The sequence below is a fragment of the Lissotriton helveticus genome, chromosome 5_1 (genome assembly GCF_964261635.1).
Source record: "Lissotriton helveticus chromosome 5_1, aLisHel1.1, whole genome shotgun sequence".
Taxonomy (NCBI): Eukaryota; Metazoa; Chordata; class Amphibia; order Caudata; family Salamandridae; genus Lissotriton; species Lissotriton helveticus.
Window position 1 is genome coordinate 19,643,719 of NC_136065.1, and position 22,232 is coordinate 19,665,950.

The 22,232-nt window shown below is 51.1% G+C and overlaps 1 protein-coding gene across 6 annotated transcripts in view; it reads right to left on the reverse strand.

Annotated features, from left to right (window-relative positions):
- Nucleotides 1–3,928: 3,928 nt before the first annotated feature.
- The window catches only part of B3GALT4 (beta-1,3-galactosyltransferase 4), a 166,350-nt gene continuing 148,046 nt past the window's right edge, over nt 3,929–22,232 (reverse strand). For all 6 annotated transcript variants that reach the window (XM_078641616.1, XM_078641618.1, XM_078641617.1 and 3 more), the window contains one exon: nt 3,929–6,129. In XM_078641616.1, coding sequence (XP_078497742.1) covers nt 4,711–5,802 — 1,092 coding nt within the window. In that variant the 5' untranslated portion in view covers nt 5,803–6,129 and the 3' untranslated portion in view covers nt 3,929–4,710. The remainder of the gene's footprint in view (nt 6,130–22,232) is intronic.

Below are 22,232 nucleotides of genomic sequence, written 5' to 3' on the forward strand. Positions count from 1 at the left end.
GTCGACCATTTGCCTAGGACTTATTCAGATCACAGCCCTGTTAGACTGCAGTTCCGTACTCCTGGGTGGGATAACCCGAGACCGCAGTGGAGGCTGAGCCCAGATACGCTCCTAGATGAGCTTTTTCGCACGGAGCTGGGTGAGGAGATCAGGGACTTCTTCCCTAGAAACAAGGGCTCAGTAGAGTCCGTGGAATACATATGGGAGGCTTTCAAAGTCACTATTAGGGGCTTCTGTATTTCTAAGAGCCACGGGGTCCTGCGAGCTATTCTACGTACCATTACCACATTGGACAGCGAGCTGCGAGCACTAGAGCTCCAAATGGTGGCAAATGGTGACCCACACCTACAGATGGCCTTTAGGGACACACTATCCAAGTATGAGGAGGAGGCTGCCAGGGAGGCGAAATACCGGGGCAAACACTGGGTGGCCCGGAAATACTGTGAGGGGGACAGACCTGGCAAGGTGCTGGCCTCACTTACGCGCACGCCACGAGAACACAACACCATATTAGAGCTTACTGATGAGACTGGCACTGTCACTAGAGAATCGGATGAGATACTGACAGCATTCACGGCGCACTATTCAGCACTATATACTTCCAAGGCAGAAGCGGATGCTCCATACGCTGGCTATATGAACGACGTAGCACTGTGCTGGCTCAGTGATGGCGATAGGGAGTTCCTGGCAGCGCCTTTTGAACTCGAGGAAATTCGCGAGGCTATTATGTCCCTACAGAATGGGAAGGCCCCAGGGCTCGATGGCATCCCAGCGGAATTCTACAAGGCTTATATTGATACTATGGCACCGGTGCTTCGCGAAGTCTTCACTGAATCGTTAGCTGATGGTAGGTTACCCCGATCTATGCGCGAAGTGGTTATCACCTCCCTTCTGAAACCTGGCAAGGACCCTACTTCCTGTGACTCTTACCGTCCACTCTCCCTTCTGAACTGTGATGTGAAGATCCTTGCCAAAGTTCTCGCCACGAGACTCTCACTGCTGATGACTAGAATCGTCCTGCCCGACCAATCTGGCTTTGTAGCAGGCAGGTCCACTTCCCATAATCTCCGCACCCTTTTCGCTTTGCTTCGCTCGGTCCATCCTGATGTCCCGGTGGCGGCTGTTTTCCTTGACGCCACCAAGGCGTTCGACTCTGTCGAGTGGCCCTACCTCTTCTCGGTCCTGGGACGCATGGGATTCCCTAAACTGTTCTTGGCCTGGGTGCGTCTCCTTTACACGGACCCCACGGCGAGAGTACTGATCAATGGGAACCTATCGTCACCTATCAGTCTCACGAGAGGCACCCGACAGGGGTGCCCGCTCTCACCCCTATTGTTTGCTATTGCGGTCGAACCACTAGCATGCCGCCTGCGCCAATTACACCGAGAGGGAGCAATTCAATGCTTGCAGCGGCAAATCGATGTGTCCCTTTATGCGGATGACATCACATTATATGTCAAGTTCCCGGAGCTACACCTTAACCCCCTACTCCGAGAATTCGTCCTTTTCGGAGGACTATCAGGTGTTCATATAAACTGGTCCAAATCGCAATTTTTTCCCCTTACTGATGCGGTGAGCGCTTTTCAACTGGATTACCCGTTGGTGTGGTGCCCAGATGATCTTCGCTACTTGGGGATCCGTGTGGCACGTGATAAAGATGAGACACTTCGCTCCAATTATGGAGTGGCCATAACCAAATTGGCCGCCTCCGTCGACAGATGGATCACGATGCCACTCTCCATGGCTGGCAGAGCCTCCCTCATAAAGATGGTGATTTTGCCCCGCTTTTTATACTTTTTCCTAAATATCCCTTATTACCCGGGCGCTTCTTTCTTCAGGACACTCCGCGCCGAATTGCGCAGACTCTTTTGGGGTGGCAAATCTCCCCGGCTAAAGTGGTCCACGTTGACCCTTCCTTATGACCAAGGCGGCTTCGACATCCCTGATTTCGAGGCGTACTATCTGTGCGCACAGGCGCATTTTGCCTACCACTGGATAGCTCCTACCCCCTTCATGCCTCACATAGCAGTGGAAGATTGGATAGCACACCCGCTCCCATTGAACGGCCTGATACACTGCCCCGAGACTTCTATCCCTGCAGCGAATACCTCGATCTCCTGCACCCTAGACGCGTGGCGACGCATCGCCCGGCGACTCCTTTGCGCGCTGCCCTACTCTCCCAAACTTCCTCTGGCCTATCACCCCAACCTTACCTTGCTATCGGAACTAGGGTTTCGTCAGCTCTGTAGCAGACTCCATATCGCCTTATGGGGTGACCTGTTCCACGACGGACTTTTCAAAACAACGGATCTTTTCTTCAAATCGCAAGCCTACACGCCCCTTGAGCTATTTTACTATATTCGTTTGCGCGCGGGGATGCGGGACATCCTTCCGGATTACCCTGCTGAACCTACGACCTTACCACCACTACACCACCTCCTAGAATCACAGGATGGGGCTCATTTGGTCTCTGGGCTCTACCGTCAATGTCGCGGAGCTGCTCCCCTACCGGCCTCTGCTGCCAGACAGCACTGGTCAGCGGAACTTGACACCGAACTCACGGACGACCAATGGAAATACTGCTGCACATTGACTTCCCGCATCTCTGCCAGCTGCAGGTTGAAAATAATACATTATAAATACCTACAGAGGGTCTACTACACACCGGTCCGGAAACACAGATTCGGGCTGGCCGATAGTGACCGCTGTGAACGGTGTCGCGCAGAACACGCTGACTTTCTCCACTTGGCATGGTCCTGCCCCCAGGTTGCTGATTACTGGCGACAGGTCATCGAGGCTGTTGCGCAGATGGTGGGTAAGGAGATTCCCGCGGACCCTCTGGTGGCTATCCTTGGATACACACAGCATATATCTAAGGAAAGCAGAAAATTCGTCGATATAGCATTCCTCCTAGCCAAGCGACGTGTCGCTTGCCGCTGGGGCAGAGGCAGAGCGCCCAAGTTCAAAGATTGGCTAACCGACCTAATATATTGCCAGGATCAGCACAACACCTTTTCTGAATTGTTGCCTCTCACGAGTAGACCTAGGAACGTTTGGGACCCGCTGGTACACTACTTGCTCAAACGCTCGGACGATGACACGATGTCGGGCGATGAGTTCATCGCTTCCCAACCACATTGACACTTTTGATTACCTTATTGATGCCCGGCTATGGCAGACACATGCTGTTTTCCTCCATTTCAGTGGCCCCTGTGCCCCTGCGGTCTCCTCGTGGAGTGTATGGCACTGGCCTCCACGGTACTGCCCTCCTAGCCTCCCCCTCCTGCGACCATCTTCCCCCTCAGACGCGTTACAGGGTGTCCCCTCCTCCATCCGGAGTGTGCTATCCTGCATACCACTAGGAGCTCTGCACTGTCACCCCACGGACTACCACTGACCTAGATCCTTAGGCCTGGGACATTCACCGCCCCGCACACTGGCGCCTAGCAGAGCCACCACACTACACCACTACCATACATTGTTGTCGCACAGTTCTGCACCACCACATACACGTAACCTCGTTGGGAAGTTGGGGTTCTCTCTTTTTGTTTTTTTTTTTTTTTTTTTTTTTTTTGGTTCTGGTTATACTCGTTACAAAAAATGGGAGTAAGTTTCTCTTATTGCTCACACAAAACCTGTTTGACTGCGGTACATCCTTCCTTGACCTGCTCCACCGGACGGCGTTGTGAAAAGCTTTATTCCTGTGATGTGCCGCCGGGCCCCCGGGATGCCGGCTACTAGGCTGTGTGATGTTGCTCCACTATTGCTGCCGGCCTCCGGGTTGTAGGCGCCTCAAGCTGTGTATCCTTCTGTACTCTTATCAATAAAGCAGTTTGAACAAAAAAAAAAAAAAAAAAAAAACATCTACATCCATAAGATGCACTGCAGGACTCCAGGAGGTGCAGACAGCACAAAGAGACACAGGATAAACATCTTTTAAGAATATATTTTATTTGGTCTGTTGAGGTCCTTTAGGAGTAAAAGGCACTAAATGTGTAACAGGTTGGCCATAGTTCCCCCGTGACGTCACCCGTGCAGTAACCTTTCGACAATAAAGAGCGTTTCCTGAGCCCTGCGTGTCCACAGTTGACATGTCACAGTGATTTCCACAACTATCTCGGACTAGTTCTAATTTACAGTTCCCTCAGTAGCCGTTCGGTGCCGTTCATGTGCTGGAGCTAACGAGCCCCTGTTCAGCCTCCGTTCCTTGGATTTCGCAACAATATTGCTCCATAAATAACCACATTAAATTCTAGGCTTCAGTGCAATAAAGAGGTGAAGCTGTCCACATTCAACCGGTTGAGGGCACCAACGGTATGGTAAGATGCGGAGGTCGCTTTCTCTTCATGAACTTCTGCTCGCTGTTGGAATCTGTATCCAAGATGGGGTAGATTTTATCCACCAATAACCCCCGATGCCTGTGTGACCCTTGTGACCCTTGATGCTTGGCAGGTCTGTTTCATCTGCTGGAGCAAGGGTTTCATCGGGGTGGTCCTCCCATATGCGCCACTGTCACTGCCTTCCCACCATCATCTGCTCTCCCTGGAGGGCCATGTTGGAATAGGTTCCAGTTTCAGGTGCTGAGGTTTTAAGTTCATCCAGGCTCAAGACTTTTCCAGGACAGAGACGGTCTCGACCCTGTCTGCACCCGGGGCTTGAGTTTTCTGATTGTACGCTGTGAATGACTAGACCTTCTCTGCAACTCTCCAGTCAGTGCGAAGTGAATTGCTTGAGGAGCTTACAGTGCAGAAGTCCTAAGTGCCACTGAATCCAAGAGCACTTGTGGCCTTCTTGAATGAGCTGCCACACCTTCTCCATCTCGCTGGGCTTAACCTGATGGGAGGTGAAGATGATTTGGTAGCAGCAAGCATCCTCGGTGTAGTGTAGGGCCCCTGCGATCTTTGACAAGTGCATAGGCGCAATCCCTAGCTTCTGGGTGCAGATCCCAACATAGACGTCCTCCATCGGGACAAATGGAATCTCCAAGGAGGCTACGTAGAACTTCAGTGCCACATCCCCAGAGAGCAGGTATGCCGTACCACTGCAGTATGGCGGAAAGTATTGTTCTGGGTATGTGACTTCCGACACGTAATATTTGCTTGAGGAGTCGCGTATAGGATTAACCCACCAGTGGATGCGGCCGATATACAGGTCCTCTGGCTTGTCTCCCAAAGACTGGAGGTAGCCAACCAGCCCTTCTGAGTTCACATAAACATCGTCGTCCACCTTCAGAACGTAGCGGACATGCGGGCAGAAAGTGGCCGTCCACTGCATGATCATCACAGTCTTGCGAGTCAGGTTGCGGTAGGTGTCAATGAAGATGCCTTGGACTATGTCGCCGTGTTGGGCAGACTCCTCCTCTAGTTCCGCCTGAACGGTCAGCGAGGTCGACATTCCCAGGGCGAAGAGAGTCAAAATATGATGTCCTCCAACCAGCCGGATTGTCGACCAGGTCTTCCTGATGGCCCTTCGGTTTGCAACATTGGAAGGTGCACTAATCACGAAGCTCACCATGAAGGGGGTGTCTGGTTGGCACGCTTTGGCATTAGCGATGTGGTAGTAGGCAGGCGTTCTGAGGCGTAGGAAGGTGGTGTTAAAGTTTGCAGCCTTAGCTCGCAGCTCAGAAGCGCGGCTCTCCACCAGCAGTGGGGAGACTGTCCAGGAAAGTGCCTCTTCCAGCAGTCCCACAGCAACCAGGGTCAATATCAGGAGGGTGGAAACCAGAAAGAGCAAGAGTTTGAGCAAGCACAAGGTGCGGGATTTTGTGCAGCACACCCATCGCACAAAATCCCAGAGCCGCATCGCCACAGCTTTCCGAGACTCTTGACTTTGCTTGGAGATTCCCTGTCCTAGAGCGGCTATCGGACTGCCACATTCATTGCGTCAATCACCGCAGGACCTAGTGACTGAAACAAAAGTCTCTACTCATTTAAGTCTCTGGTCAAAGGTGGAACTCGTAGAAAAGTCCCACTGGGTGGTCAGTGGTGGACCTCTGCCTTGTACGTTCAAGTGCGCCATGCGGTCAGCCTGGCAGGGCTCTAGCAGACTTCGATCCATCAAGGTCTTCTGGTCACTGGTGCGACTCTTCTGGGCAGCATGAGTAGTCGGCCAGCAGAATACCGATCAAACCTGAAAGATAGAAAGAGAGCTGCATCAGCAAACAACCCCACGCGCATGCTCAGAGACAGCAGGGTGGGCAGGGCATAATTCAGCATTTAAAAAATATATTTTTTTATTAAACATACATCAGTTGCAGTGTACAGTGTTACTTAAACAAATGTCCGGAAGTACAAATACATTCACCCTTATATCTTAGTCTATGATCCTTTGTTCCAGCAATCATAACCGGTCTGAACCCTCCCTCCCTAATATCTCAGGGCGACCCCGCCCCCATAATGACCTATCTTCCCTCCCTCACGATTCCTGTATGTCCCCCATTGATTCCACACTTTCTCCCATTTTTTGAGGCAGCCCCTGCTCTCGTATATTGTCATTTCTGCTGCACAGCAGCAATCCAGATCTGTTTTTCATTGACCTATCGTCAGGCGAAGGGCAGTCCCCCACACCCTGCTGATATTCCTCTTGGCCATCATTTCCGCCACTAATAGCCAGATTTTCTGATATTTCGGTCAAGTCTAGTTCCCCGTTACACACAGTATATGCCATCTGGCCTCCGTAGGAACGGTCTATCCGATCATCTCCGACATTACCCGTACCACCCTTCCCCAAGATTGCTGTATACTGGGGCACTCCCAAATAATGTGGAAAAGGGTATTTCTTTAATCTCAGCCCCGTATACAACGATCAGTAGAAGTGCCCCCTAGTTTACGCATGAGTGTGCTAGTGGAATATGACCTATGGAGAATTCTTAATTGTATTAGCCTAAATCTCGCCGTGATTGCTACCTCTCTTGGGCTCTGTATGGCCTCTGCCCAGTCAACATCCTCTAGCAAACCAACGACGGTCTCCCAGGCCTCCCGCAAGGTCCCTAGCGAGCTGGGGGAGCTGTTGATAATCTTTCTATATGAACAGGATAGTGCCTTTTCTGGGATTGGGCCTAGTATGAGTAGGTCCTCTAGTGGACTAAATTCAGGAAGTTTATCCCCTTCTCTTATGTGCCTACGAAGTGCATGTCCCAGCTGTATATACCTGTATCTTTCTGTATCGACTATCTGATTTTCCTTTTGCAGATCTTCGAACGAAATGATCGCCTGGCCCCTCCATACATCACTGAGGTGTGCTATATCTAGCAATGTCCACTTGCCAAAGCCCTGCAGTTTTCCCACCTTCCTCAACATATCACTGTCCCATAGCAGGGTTCGTTCGGTCAGTCTATTATCCCACCCCAGGAATTTGTCAGCCCTCGTCCATACCTCCAGCACAGTCTTCGAGTGTGAGGGCATACTTTCCCTCGCTGCCCTCTGATATAATGCTCCAGGCCCATCACCCAGTGATCTAACCGGAATGCGGGGTCATTTCTGTCAGCTAATATCCAATCATTATTCGTCATTAGTTGCGACACCCAATAATACTTTTGGAGATCTGGTATAGCCAGACCATCCTTGTACACCCCTCTCTGAAGTTTGTTAGCGCAATTCTTGCCCCACCCCCATCCCACAGTAGTTTCAGCAGTTCACTATACACTTCCCTGAAGAATCTTTTAGGTACTTGATAGGGGGTGTTTTGGAGGACATATAACATTCTCAGTAGTGTCATCATCTTGAATAAGACGGCTCTCCCCATCAGGGAGATCGGTAATGTCCTCCAGTGGGCGACACCTCGCCTCAGGCGTTCCACTTTGGGCTGCAGGTTTCCTTCCATATGTTCTGTTTGTCTTGGCTATGATGATACCTAGGTAGTTAAAACTAGCTTTGACTTGGAGCTTTATCTCCCCACTCAGCGCAGTTACAAGACCGTCGGAGAGCATAAACAGAAGGGACTTGTCCCGATTGATTTGATATCCTGAGTACCCCCCAAATAATTGGAACATTTGTAGTAACCTGCTTATTGTAAAGCGATGTCTTGTCGCGTACAGGAGGACGTCGTCCGCATACAGTGATATTCGATCTTCCCACTGCCCGCCATAATTCAGCATTTATGATGAGTGCAGAAGAAGAACTACTCCAACATGGGTGCAAACCTCCAAGGAAGCCTCCACTCCTGGTGGAGGGGGTGCCTACACTAAAGCTCCTTTCAGCCCCGGAGATAACCTCTCTATCTTTGACACCCATGAGTTCTTGCAAACATGCAGTTTCATCAAATGTAACGAAAGATCCTGGTGAATAAAAAAGCACCTGAGAAGGCCTCAGTGGTCGATAGACACCTGGAGCCCGGCACTCTTTTCCTGCCAGGTGTTACTTTGAATACTCTTGGCACAGGTTGAGCAGAGCCCCTCTTCCATGTACAAGGCAAGGGATGCCCTGCAGGCTCCTGTCTGTCTGTGTGACATACAACATGGAATCTAAGCTGTACAGAAGCTTCGACAGCCTCTTATAAGCACCTGGTACCGAGCCTGCCAGATGCCTGGGTCCTCTAGTTCCTACTTGTTCAAGCCTGATCCAGTGACACCACTGCTGCCTGCGTGTTTCCTGCTCACCGATCTTCCTGCCAACTATGCCTCGCCCAACCTAGGATCTACCTAACGCAGGGCACAGTAGGTGCAATGCAGGCGTGCCACGAGAAAGCTCATCGCACCTGTCCAGGCCCAGCATCATGACCCCCGATGCTTCCACCACCGCAGATGCACCACCGCAGAGTTCTACACGCTCGACCCCAGACGCCACAACAAACACTGCCACTGCGCCAACCCACGCTCCACGATAGAACCTTTCACCTGCACCCGCTGCCACAGCGCACACACCAGCCCACTGATCATCACCCATGCCGAACACCGCACCGACCCCACCTGAACAAAAACACCAACTCACATGTGCCCTTCCCAACACACACTCACTATGGAACACACCACCAAGATTTGGGACCTCATCTCCCCCCTCACTCACTATGTCCTACCTCGCTGAAGCATTGCTCAAGCCCACTGCTGTGCCCAGCATCACCACCGCAATACCCGAAGAATACAAGATCACCCACCGCATCAACAAGCCTGGCAGAGAGATGGCCATCGTACACAAGGAATCCATCCAAAGCACCACCACAAATAGCATCACCCCAGCTATTGACACCTCCACTTCTGACTCCAAACAGAGAGCAAAACCACCATCCGGAGCACCCTAACCTACTGTCTCCAGGACCACACCCAGCCTTCTGCAACTTCATCACCCCCTCGCCAAAGACTCCAACAACTACATTTTTCTCTGCAACCTCAACTTCCATCTCGACATTCACAATGACATCAACACTACCAATCTCCTCGACAGTATGAACAACATCGGATCCACCCAACTCGTCCACAACCCCATGCATGCCGCAGGCCACACGCCAGACCCAATCTTCACCTCCAGTGACCACATCAAGTACAGCCACACCACGGAACTCACCTGGACCAACCACTTCATCGTCACAGACCTCCGCCCCCAGTCTGCCCACCGCAGCTGGAGCAAAGTCTCTGAGGACACATGGATGAGCGCCCTCAACACCACCCACCCCATCCCTAACAACCTAGACCAGACCGTCAGAAACTTCAACAGTTGGATCACCAAATGCGAAGACCGCATTGCTCCCATTAGCAACAACACCCACAGAAGGTCCACCAAGCAAGCTAGCAGGTACACTGAAGATCTCAAAATCGCTAAATACACTGTAAACAACTGGGAAGGGGGTGGTGCTAGCAAGGACACAACTGACAAGACTGCCTTCAAGACAGCCCTCAGCCTCTATGACAGACAGTTGAGAGAATCGAAGAAAAACGCCTTAGCCTCACTGTAAGAAATGGGGTTACCAAATCTCCAGGGGGGGTAGCACGGAACCAAGCGGGCAGGCCAAACTTCGGAGGACATGTGAAGCACTCACGCAGTACCCACAGACCACACACCAGGCACACCACAAAAGAGGCAGGACACCAGTTTGAGTTGGAAAATTAGTAAGTAGTTTAGTATCTCCAACCTGCAAAGCAAAAATGCATCAACCGTAGTATCACAACACGGCGCCAACTGGCACCAGAGCCAAGTGTATCAGGGGGGATTATTTACATGGGAAGTAAGGACTGAGTCTGTAAGTCCATGGCTGAAATAAAGAAGGTGATTACATTTGTCATTAAACCTGGGGTCACTATGGCGGGGCCAACTCAGGCTCTCATGCTTAGCAGTATAACTCCAACCCGACCCCTGTAAAGGAAAACTTCATGGCATCACAGTAAATCCCAACAGACAGGAACACCTGTAATAAATCAGCAATGGGATATAACCAGGGGCCTGGAATGACACGCCAGGCCAGCCCCGGGGCAGGACACCTGCAGTAAAAGGGCACATCAACATTAGGTATTGGTCTCATCACCTTAGGCCAGGGAGATGACCATCTCATCAGGGTAGTAGGCACCTTGTATGCAATTGAACCTTAGGCATACACATTACGCTTTGACATTAGGCATTTAACCATAAGCATATCAACACTGGCGCATTATTCCTGAGCACTACCCTGGGCATCTAACACATTGCGCACCTCACCAGTGCGTACATTAGGCTCAATTAGGCAGGTAAATAACATCCGCAGGGGCCCACAACCTCAGTTGTCTAACAGCCTGGAATCCGCGTAGGATCACCTAGCAGGCGTGAAACATCAATATACCTTAGTAACAGGTCACAACCATTCATGGCCAGGGATAATCAAGCATTTCCTCTAACCCGGTCACTGTGCAGGAATAAACCTTTCATTAGGGCAACCCTAAATACCTCTTCAGGCGACTAACACTTCCCTAGGGGGGGCAGTCAGCCTCAGCAGCATAACGCATGGGGATGCCCACCACTAACAGGGGCATTAACACTAGGCCTTAAGCACACTGGGCGCGAAACCATCGGCCTGAACATCAACCCTGCATTAGCATAAGTCCTGGCCCTAGCTCTTGGGGCTTTAATAATTCCTTGGGGGACCCAGGGGCACAGCATTGACCTCCAGCCTACACCAGTTGGCACTACAGGCCGTCGCCCAGTTCAGGGTATGATTACCATCCCAAGCAAGTCATAGGGGGGGGCGGACACCAACCCTGTGCCCCGTTGCCCACTCTACCCTCCACACAGTCTAACGTAGGCCCCACTCACCGGGGTTCTGGGGAGGTCTCCTTCTCAGTAGGGGCCAGGCACCGACAATGTGCCTCGAGGCCCCTGCCGCACAGCACTCTCGTCGCGGGGCTCTCCTTAGACCTGCACGGTCACTCGGGGCCCGCAAGGCCTCACTCAGGCCTATGCTGCTCAAACGGGGCCCTCTGCAGTTTCGAGGCGGAGGGGGGCAGGCACCGGCAATGTGCCTCGAGGCCCCTCCTTTCCGCGGCGTCACCCGGGCCCCTCCTCCTCACGGGGGCCCGGGGGTTCAGAACGGCCTCTGGGCGGCCACACTTGCCTCACCCGGGCCTCCTTTCCTCACAGGGGCCCGGGGTTTCAACACGGCCTCGGAGAGGCCTCAGGGGACACACGTGGTGTCTGGGCACACGTGGGGGGAAGCCCGCCTGGCTTTCCCCCCACCTCACACGGCTCCTGCAGCACAATCGGGGCTCCCTCGTCCTCACGGGAGCCCTGCAGGCACTCTGCTCCTCCGGCCGGCTTCGCCCAGGTTCCCTCCGCCTCACGGGAACCTGGGACTTCGATCCGGGGCCGACGGGCTTTTGTGAAGGCGGGGCTGGCACCGACAGTGTGCCCCTGCCCCCCCTATTCCACCGGCCCCTCACTCCGGGGCCCAGACCGGCGGGGTGGGCTCCCGCTCCGGTCGCTCCCAATCGGGGCTCCCCCTCGACCACGGGGGCCCCGCACCTTTACTTCACCCGGGTCCCCCTCCCTCACGGGGACCCAGGGCTTCGCGTCGGCTCCTCTTCTCTGGCTGCCGGCCGGCAGCCAATCCCTGCACGGCCGCGCAGGCCAATCCCTGCGCGGCGTTGGCGGGCCGATGACGCGGCCGGGCCCCCGTCACGTGATGCGGGTGACGGCGGCCTCGGGGCCTAACGCGGCCCTTTCTTCACTTCGGCGGCCCTCTCCTGGTACCGGGGCCGCCGCGACGATGCCCACAGCAGTGGGGGGTCCCTTCAAGGCGGCACCGCGCCGCGGCGGTGAGATCGGCGGCACAAGGGGTAGGCTCCCTTTTTAATTAATTATTTATATGGCGGACAGCGCGCCAAAACGAAGGTAGGCTCCTCCAGCTCGATTCCCCTCACAGTGCCCTCAGGCCACACGGCGCTATTCTTCTCAGCAGACGGCGCTATTCACAGCGCACTGCTCCTCCCTCTGCCCACAGCTCTCAGCTCCTTTCTCAGGCCACGCAGAGGGGGCAGGAATTTAGCACTTCTCCAGCGCTTCCAAATTATAGCGCTTCACAGGCTGCCACAGTCTTTGGACTCACATCGCTTCGGGGCCATGCAGCAGTTCATGCCAGTCATCCGTCCACCGTCCCTGGGAGGCACAATCCTCCCCGGGCAGCTCCTCACGACCCAGCACTCCCAAAGGGGCCACAGCTTCACAAAAGGGGGCAGACAGTCCCACTCCTCACCTCCTGGGCGCTTCTTCCACACAGCGCTGGCGTGGGACCCGGTCCAAACAGCGTCAGCGACTTGGGTAGGGGCCCTCCTTTGTCAGGGGCCCGGGGGACAGCAGAGGGGGGGGGTTTAGGGGTGCAGGGCCCAGCTCACAGGCCCATGTGGCGGTAGCACCTCGCAGCAGGTCCCCTCTCTTTCTTGTCCCAGCTCTGACTGACTCTCTGGTGGCACATCCCCCTTACTTATACCGTCCTCCCAGGCAGTGCCAGAACCTTCTAGAATGTTGGCAAAGCTGGTCTAAACTGGCTCAAGGGGAGGGGTTGAGCACCCTGGGTGCCAGGCTTTCCCTCCAAAAGCTAGGGGTAGCTGGGTAATAATAACTAGACCGCTGACCTATGGCAGTCCAGTGGCAAAACCCATGGCCATGGCATCCATTTTAAACACAGAACATTTTAGTCAGGTGCATTTCTAAAATGGGGGAAATTTACAAGTGCTCACACCATTACATGACATTACATTTCAACACAGGGCAACTCCTACCACACATGGCCTATACAGGTTTATTACCATGGGGGAGACATCCTAGACAAGGGGGTCAAAAGCGAAATTTTTGGGGGGAAAAGGCCAAGTCCAACACTCACGCATAGAATCAAGCTCCAATAAGAGCAAAGAACTCTTCAACATGGTCAACGAATTCTCCAACCCCTCAGCTGCAACAGACAACTCTACACCCTCACAGGAACTCTGGGACAACATGGCACACTTCTTCCACTAAATGATCGCCAAAATCAACAGAAACTTCAAAATCCAGTCCAAGGCCACTGACTTGTTTGAGCAACACACCGACTAACCAAATGGAGCCAGCTCGCCCCACGGCACACCACCTCCATGATGAACCTGGTCCCCTCAGGGGTTCCAACCAACCCATGCCATCTCCACATCTTCAACCTAGGCGAAGCGAGAATCAGCCATGTACCCACCGCCTCGTTTAACACCTCAGTTGCCAAGGCCTCTATCCCAGGGGACTGAAAACACGCAGAAGCCAACGCCCTACTAAACAAACCATCGGCAGACCCCAGCGAAAAAGCCATAAACCGACAACAAACCTCACATCTGCAATGGAACCTCCTACTCGACCTCTCCCAATCCGGATTCCACAGCAACCACTGCGCTGACACCGCCTTCATCGCAGCTACTGATGCCACCCAAGCCCTACTCGACAGAGAAGAGACTGTGGCTCTAACCTTCCCAGACTTCTCTGTGGCCTTCTATAAGGTCTCCCACCACACACTCACCACAAGGCTGCACAACATAGGCCTCCAAGGAGCAGCTCTCCGATGGATCACCTTTTTCCTCACCAGAAAAACCCAAAATGTCTGCCTTCCTCCCTTCACCTCCAAACCCAAGGAAATCATCTGTGGAGAACCCCAAGGATCGTCGATCATTCCTACCCTCTTCAACACTTATATGATACCTGTGGCCAGCATCGTCAAAACCCACAGACTCGTCATACCCTGCACCGGCGACACACAACTCATCCTCTCCCAAGACACCACCAACACCAACTTCCACAACTGCATGACTAACATCGGCAACTGGATAAAGGACAACTGCCTGAAGCTCAACACGGACAACGCAGAGGTACTGATTTCCAGAAACAAAAGCTTCCCATGTGACGCATCCTGGTGGCCCTCAGAACCTGGACCTACTCTTACCCCCACTGACCATGCTAGGAGCCTAGGCATTATTCTGGACGACAAGCTAACCATGAAGACTCAGGCTCACTCCATCTCCACCTGCTTCGTAAGATATGCAAAGGGCTACCCAGAAGCTCAAGATGCTCCATCACCCAGACCCTTATCTCCAGCCGACTGGAATGTTCAACACTCTCCACGCAAGGATCACAGCTCCCCTTCTCGCCGCGGCTAGATTCATCCTGGATCTCCCTGGACAAACTCACCTCACCGCCTGCCTCAGGGAACTCCACTGACTTCCTGTACAGAAAGGATGCCGGTTCAAGCTCCCAACCCATACATACAAGGCCCTACACAAGTGCGGACCCGCCTACTTGAACCACCACCTGAACTTCCATCAGCCCACCAGACACCTCCGCTCTGCAGCACTTCCACTAACCCTCGCCCCCGCATTCAACATAGCAGATGCAGAGGTCGCTCCCTCTCCTACCTAGCAGCGAAGACATGGAACGAACCACCCTTTCATCTACGGATGTCCGCATCCCGTCCAGAGTTCCAGAAGACCCTGAAGACCTGGCTATCCAGCAAATCAACTGAACCCTGTCAGTGCTAGGGTACCCTCACAGGTGACAAGAAGCGCTCTACAAATCTACCGATTGATTGAACCGCATCAAGGGGCTAGATTCTGTGCATCTAGATATCATGAAATCTAGATTATAATAGCACCTGCATTACACCAGAAGAGATGTGTTTATTTAACAGTTTTATAAAGCTCTTTGGTTGTATATAACTAAATAGTGTATGGATGCTTGGCTTTTCAACAACAAATACAAACAACACTTAGCAAAGAACAGCTTGTAGTAAAGAGCGGCTGCCACGCTGGGATCAGTGAACGAACAGACGGTTGGGAGAGAAGGAAGAAGTCAATATGATGGGTTTGGATAGAGTCTGCAAAGGCGAATGCTTAGATGTCCTCGAAAGGAAAGCAGCGATGGTCCGGCACTATGCCCACCGACAGTGCATACCAGACAGACGTGGCTGCTCCAGGCAATGGTTGGTGGTGGGCTTGGGTCATGGGGCCTCCAGGAGAAGGGAATTCCATGTCTACCTGACATATGCAGGAGATCGCAGAGAGGGGTTGGTCTGTTGTGGATCAAAGCTTTGTAGGTGAGGTAGCCAGGGCCGGACTGGGAACCCAAAGCAGCCCTGGTACATTTGATCAGCCAAACCCCCGCATGGTACATAGTGAGTGCAGCGAGCGAGCCCGACTACTACAAGGAGGGTATGTGTACGGGATCCCCCCCTCATACTCTTCGGTACACCTTGTGATTTCTTCCTTGGATTCTCTTCCTGGCTCTTCCTGGGTCTTCCCTTGTCTTGCTTTCCTTCCACACAGGCCCAGTTATCCCCCCGCTGCCCTTGTTTTACTAGTAATCGACTGGGCCTCTCCTTACTGGTTGCGGCTGGTTCTGCCCAGGTTTCACGTGAAACAAAAGATCATGTTTATTATTGTGTGTAACTTACCTGTGCTCGTTTGTAGTGCGCCCTAATGCCCGCAGGCCTCTTTGGAGCCATATAATGAAATTAAATATATCTAAGCACACGTGTCTGTCCCTCACTCTCCTCCAGGTATTCACGTGCATCACTGCACCTCACGCACTGTGCGCGGGTCACTTTGGGAGGGCCAGGTGGCCGCTTTGCCACACAGGCTGTGGGTGAAACAGCTTGTAGCGCTGTAGGACCAATCAGAGGCCACCATTTTCTAGTTGTCACACAGCCTGGTGTGATGGGCCGTCGTGTACACTTTGGGTAGAACCCTAACTGCTGAACCCCAAGTGCCCCCCACAACGTGCTTCTTTGGCGTCCAGTGCAAGGGGGTTTACCCCGGCCGGCTCTTCGTGTCCTCAGGGGTGGCGGCGGTGGTTGTGTAGCCGGCCTTTGTTCCCAGGTGCCTGTGTGTAAACGATTCTCAGCCTAATGTGTTTTTGTGTTCTGTGCGACTGTCACCGATTGTTTTAGTTTACTTTTTCTTCTCTCTCATTTATAACGTGCAAATATGTACCTTTTCCCTCATTTAACGTACTGGGTTCTATTGTGAAGCGTTGTGACGCCTTTGGGTAAAGTCAGCGCTATATAAAATTGCATAAATAATTTCTCATTTGCATTTAGCCCCCTGAGCTCCGCCTGGTGGCTGCTGCGTGCCGCTGTAGGCTGCTGTCAGGGAGGGTGTATGATGCCATCTATGGCCTGCCTGATGGGGGGGGCAGGGGAGGCTGACTCTCCTTTGGCAGAGGGGGGCGACTCTCCTGCTCGTCCTGGGGTGACCGTGCCTAAATGGGGAGTGCACTTCTCAGCATGGGCGGCCGGTGTTGCTGCCTGTAGTGATTGCTACTCACCCTTCTTGCTTATCCTCTGCTGTCACCATGTGGAATGTTGGTATCCATGAACACACATTAGAATGTTGGGTTCCTCGCTCTTTGAGTTCAGTTGGGAGCTTGGGGCTGAGCTGTAAGGAGAAAGCTCCTGGTGGGTTTTGTATCATTCTTAACATCTTATACCTTTGACTTCCATCCTGTACCATCTTATCAATAAATACTTATTCTTCAAGAACCTACGTTGGACTTCATCTTCATTTTACTTCACTACAGATTGGCGACGAGGATGGGATCTTTTTTTTTTGGGGATGTATTTCAAGTAGATTTATTGTAAATTCTTAAGTATCCTGGAACAAGCCCCGCCAGGAGCAGCCAGCAGGCAGCTCAGCCCCGTCATAACTGTGCTTATCTTCAACCAGCACCCAACATTCGTAGTGCACCACAGTGCAGAGGCATTCCACTCGAAGGGCATTAAGTGGGTAAAGGCATACATGGGAATATGCAATAAGTAGAATACAACACTGCCTTAGGTGAACCGCCCCAGTAAGCCGTGTCACCCCACCAGGAGGAAGAGGGGGGGTTTGGGGGGGTATTCAGTAGAGAAGCCAGCCAATCACCTGGGCGGACCTGTCTCCATGGTCCTCGGGGAGTCTCACATGCCAACTCGGAGTGTAAATATTGTTTTAATATATCAAGAAGCCTTTTTGAAATTGAACTTGGAACAGTAAACCACTGCAAAATTCAATTCTGGCTGAGCAGACCATCCCGCCAACCAAAGAAGCCCTTATCCCGGTGGTGAAGAAACAAACCTAGACCAGTAATTGGAGAGGGGAAACAGTAGTAGCCCTCTGTGGATGAAAAGCTAACGGAAGTGGGTGCAATAAAGACCCGGTTCCAAGCACAGCCTACAAATACACTGGCACAAAGGGAGGTGCTTTTCCGCACGCTGAAAAGTTTAAAAACAGAAACTGTCCACATAAGGGAAAGGACGCACGTCGAATAAGTCAAACCACGAAACTCTCGGGTTTGCTAAAAAAAATTCTAACTTCTTTAATATTTCATCAAACAATCGAACCAAGAAACGCACCAACTTTAAATATTACTATAATATTAAAATTATTTTGTTTGTTTCGATGCCATTGACTTGACTGTGACCTGAAGGTGTCGGTGTTTGACGTGTCCTATACCAGATTTAATATATGTGCGGCTGTTTAGACCTATTAAGATACCACCAGGTCTCTCTCAGAAGCTGGCAGGAGAATACAGGCGCCATTTCAGCCTATCCTCTGGTCTCTTCCATAAGACTGGCCGCAGGGCTGCGGTGCGAAGAGCACACGCTGAGACAGCAGGGTGCGCTGTGCTCCTGTGAGAGAAAAGAAATGAGCCTGCGTCCCCCAGAATAGAGCTCCTGAGAGGCAGGAAGGGCCAGAGAGAGAGGCGAGAGACAGATGAGACACTCGGGGAGGAGGTGAGGGAGGGGGTCTTATTTCCCAGAAGACCCTTTCCCCTCGGATGTATGACGTTACAACACATACTTTTACAACGCCTAGTGCTTTTAGGCGCTGGATAGTGATTTATTTAATTTACTATTCCAACTCCAGTCCCCGTGGATAGTAGGGAAGGTGTTGGATAGTATATTAAATACATTCCCTATCCTAGAGCGCCCCCCAGCGCTATGCGTTGTAATGGTTTGCGTTGTAAAAGTTGCGTCGTAATGGTAGTGCGTTGTAAAAGTTTCGTTGTAAAGGATGTTCCCCTTTCCCCTCTCCTCGCGAGGTGTGCCCATTTCTGCCCTGAACGCATGCAGAAGAAGTGAGAATCGTGACACAGGAAAAAAATATCATAGTGAGGAGGAAACTCCAGTGTAGACTACTCAGAGCAAGTACACAGCACTTACGGACAACCAGAGTACGGCGCTGTCAGATAATACAAGCACAGTGTGCTGACGGGTGGTGAGGATGGTGCACACACGAGCACTGACAGTGCAGCGTAAGAGTACATGAGGCACGTTCGTAGGTATGGCAAACGCACACAGTCACGGATGCTTGCAGCGTTGTGTTCTCACACTTGCAGTCAGTGCTGTGTACTCACACACAGACACTGCCAGCGCAGATGGAAGGTGAAACTTCAAGACAACAGGATGTATATACGTGCAATTGTTTCTATGCACCGAGCACTTTTTTCACACATTGCACGGTTCACACTGATAGTTCTAATTAGATAGCACGGCTCTGTGAGATTATTTATCAGTGGAACGTGATTTGTAAGGCCCTTCGACTCAATTATTAATATACGTTCAGAAGGATTCGGAGAGGACGCCACGTAACAGCCAGAGCTGCCGTTTTTGGAACTAGAGAACCAGGGGGCATATTATCAAGGGGGTTTATCTCCGCTTTTTTGGCTTTAAAAGCCAAGAAAGCGGAGATAAAATTATCTCCCTATTACCTAGCTATCGCTAACACCAGTTAGCGACAGCTAGTAGGAGATAGCGACCATCTTGGGCCCCACTTTGCATGGCAGTGATATTTATCACTAATGACATGCAAAGTGGGCGTGCCAAGATGTTAGCGACTGGAAACAGTCGCTAACATCGCTATCTCCTATTACCAACTTATGGAGATATTCGCGCTAAGCGCGAATATCTCCAAAAGCTAACACCTGCCCTGAGCAGTTCTTAGCCATGTTATCCTATGGGAGGTGGATAACATGGCTAAGAGCATTAGCTCGGTAATGCATGAATATCGCTGACTTTGCAGCGATATTCATGCATTGCGGCCGTTTTTTATCGCATTTGCGATAAACCTTGGTAATACCAAGGTTTATCTGCGATAAAAATCGCCGCAGCTCTGCGGTAAAATTTTGGGGCATATTACCAAGCAATAGCGATAATTATCGCTATTGCTTGGTAATATGCCCCCAGGTTCCAGTCTCCGCGCCGGCTCAATATCCTGCTGTGATTCTGGGCAACTCACTTAATCTAACGGGCACAGTTAGAGTGCTGTACTCGCAGATAATGCTAGTGCAGTGTACTCACACACAGTGGACGTGCAGTGCATTTACACAGAGTATTAATGCTACTATGATAAACCCAGCCTAGTGTGCATACAGATAATGCTAGTGCAGTGTACTCACACACAGTGGACGTGCAGTGCATTTACACAGAGTATTAATGCTACTATGATAAACCCAGCCTAGTGTGCATACAGATAATGCTAGTGCAGTGTACTCACACACAGTGGACGTGCAGTGCATTTACACAGAGTATTAATGCTACTATGATAAACCCAGCCTAGTGTGCATACAGATAATGCTAGTGGCAGTGTACTCACACACAGTGGACGTGCAGTGCATTTACACAGAGTATTAATGCTACTATGATAAACCCAGCCTAGTGTGCATACAGATAATGCTAGTGGCAGTGTACTCCCACACAATGGACGTGCAATGCTCTCACAAAAATGACTAATGCAGTGTACTCATGAATAAAGCTAGTGCCGCATATTCACGGGTAATGCCTCTAGGATAAATCCAGTCTAGTGTGCTCACAGATAATGCCTGGGTCCTGTTTTCACACACGATGCTAGTGCTGTATGTTCATTATCTGTGCTGAAAGAGCCGCCTGCGGGTGATTCCTCAGGAGAAGGATTTCTCAAACGACCGTGCATTTCTTTAAAAGGGAATAATGGAAATATTAAACCTTTTAATGCCAAATAATGCAAAAAGTAACACTTGGATTTAATGAAAGCACGCTACAAAGCCATACATTGTATCCTTAAGTAGAGTTTATGTCGGATACCGCCGCACACGTGCAGCGCTCGGAAGCTGCACGGACGCTATGCGGATAGTGAACAGCACAGCACCGCCACAGTGCACCGGGTTTACAAACAACCAGGATGAAGTGTGCAGTATCCGAACAAGAACAAAACTGCTGCTGACATTTACAGCCTGATTCATAACTCTCCCGTTTTGCGAGCCCCTAATAGCGATTCATAAGGAATCGCTATTAAGGACTTGCAAAATGGGATTCATGTAGGAATAGCAAAAAATATTGCAATTCCTACATGTTCCTTATTTGCGATTAGCAAATTGCTAATCGCAAATAAGGAATAACTCCCCATTCATTCCTATGGGCCTACAGGCCCATAGGAATGCATGGGGAGTTATTCCTTATTTGCGATTAGCAATTAGCTAATCGCAAATAAGGATGCGAATTAAAGGGTGCAGGGGTGTCCAAAGGACACCCTGTAGCACCCCTGAAATGTAATCTACATTGGTGTTACGCACACACATGTCCATAGGACATGTGTGTGTGTAACATGCAACTTAGAAAAATGCATTTAAATGCATTTTTCTAAGTTTTTGCTATTTACGACGAGGTCTGACCTCTCGGTAAATAGCGGCCCAAAATTGCAATTTCGCAATTTTAAAATGATTCATGAATTGCATTTAAGGAATCTCAAATAGAGATTCCTTAAATGCAAATCTTCGCAAATGTGCGAATTCTTTAATAGCGAATTTTGCATTTGGGATGATGAATCCCAAATGCAAAAATTGCACTCGCAAAAGGCAAGATTCTGAGAATCTTGCCCTTTGCAAGTGCAATTTAGCTTGATGAATCAGGCTGTTTTTCCTCAACAAAAGTGGGCACTGGACTGGATGGAACTGCGAAGCCCGAATCAGTAATTAGGATGCGGAAACGCAGACGTAACAAGACATCAACAGAGCAGATTTCTCTTTCTCATAAACACTGGGAAGGGGGGGAAAGGGAGGAGGCCTCCGGTCCAAGGGAGATGTATAATTTCACTTTAGGCGATAATAATTAAAAGGCCTCGGGTCATAGGTGGGAGAAAAAGCACCGGTAAAGGCATCACTAAGTCAACCTTTTGCAAAAAGTGAAAGAAAACGCAAGGCTCTGAATGCGACAATACCCTCCCTGTCTCTCTGTCGCGGCGGACTCCTTCGATGCATCTCTCTCTCTTCGGGCCTGCCTAGTCTGACAGACATAAATACAACTCTTTACACAGCACTCAAACACACTCTTTCATCATTGAAAGGACGGTCATTCTAGCCGGGGCCCTCAAGGCCACGACATAAATATGTAGTGAGTCATTTTCAGCTAAGAGCGCACAGGAGCCAGGTCTCCTTCACGTCGCTGGCGTCTCCTGCCTCTGGGACTGGGTATCCGCTCTCTTTGTCCAGCAAGCGCCAGAAACAGCACTTGCAAATTGTGGTGCTATTCTCACAATATTGGTACGTGTGTGAATGTGGTGTAAGTGCGACATTTCCCTTTCGGATTAATTCACACGAGGCACCTTTTGTAGAATGTGTCCTTAGAAAATCTTCACGCGGACAGTTACTTAAACGAGCAAACCCGGCAGCTTTATTCCAAAGTCGAGTTATTGTCTCCTGGAAGTGCAGTTTCATTTGACACTTTTCAGGCACATTAACACAAGAGCAGCAGTACAAAACACGTAGAACTTCCTGAGCGAGCCCCATGATTGATTGGAAGAGACAGCAAAGAGAGTGGGT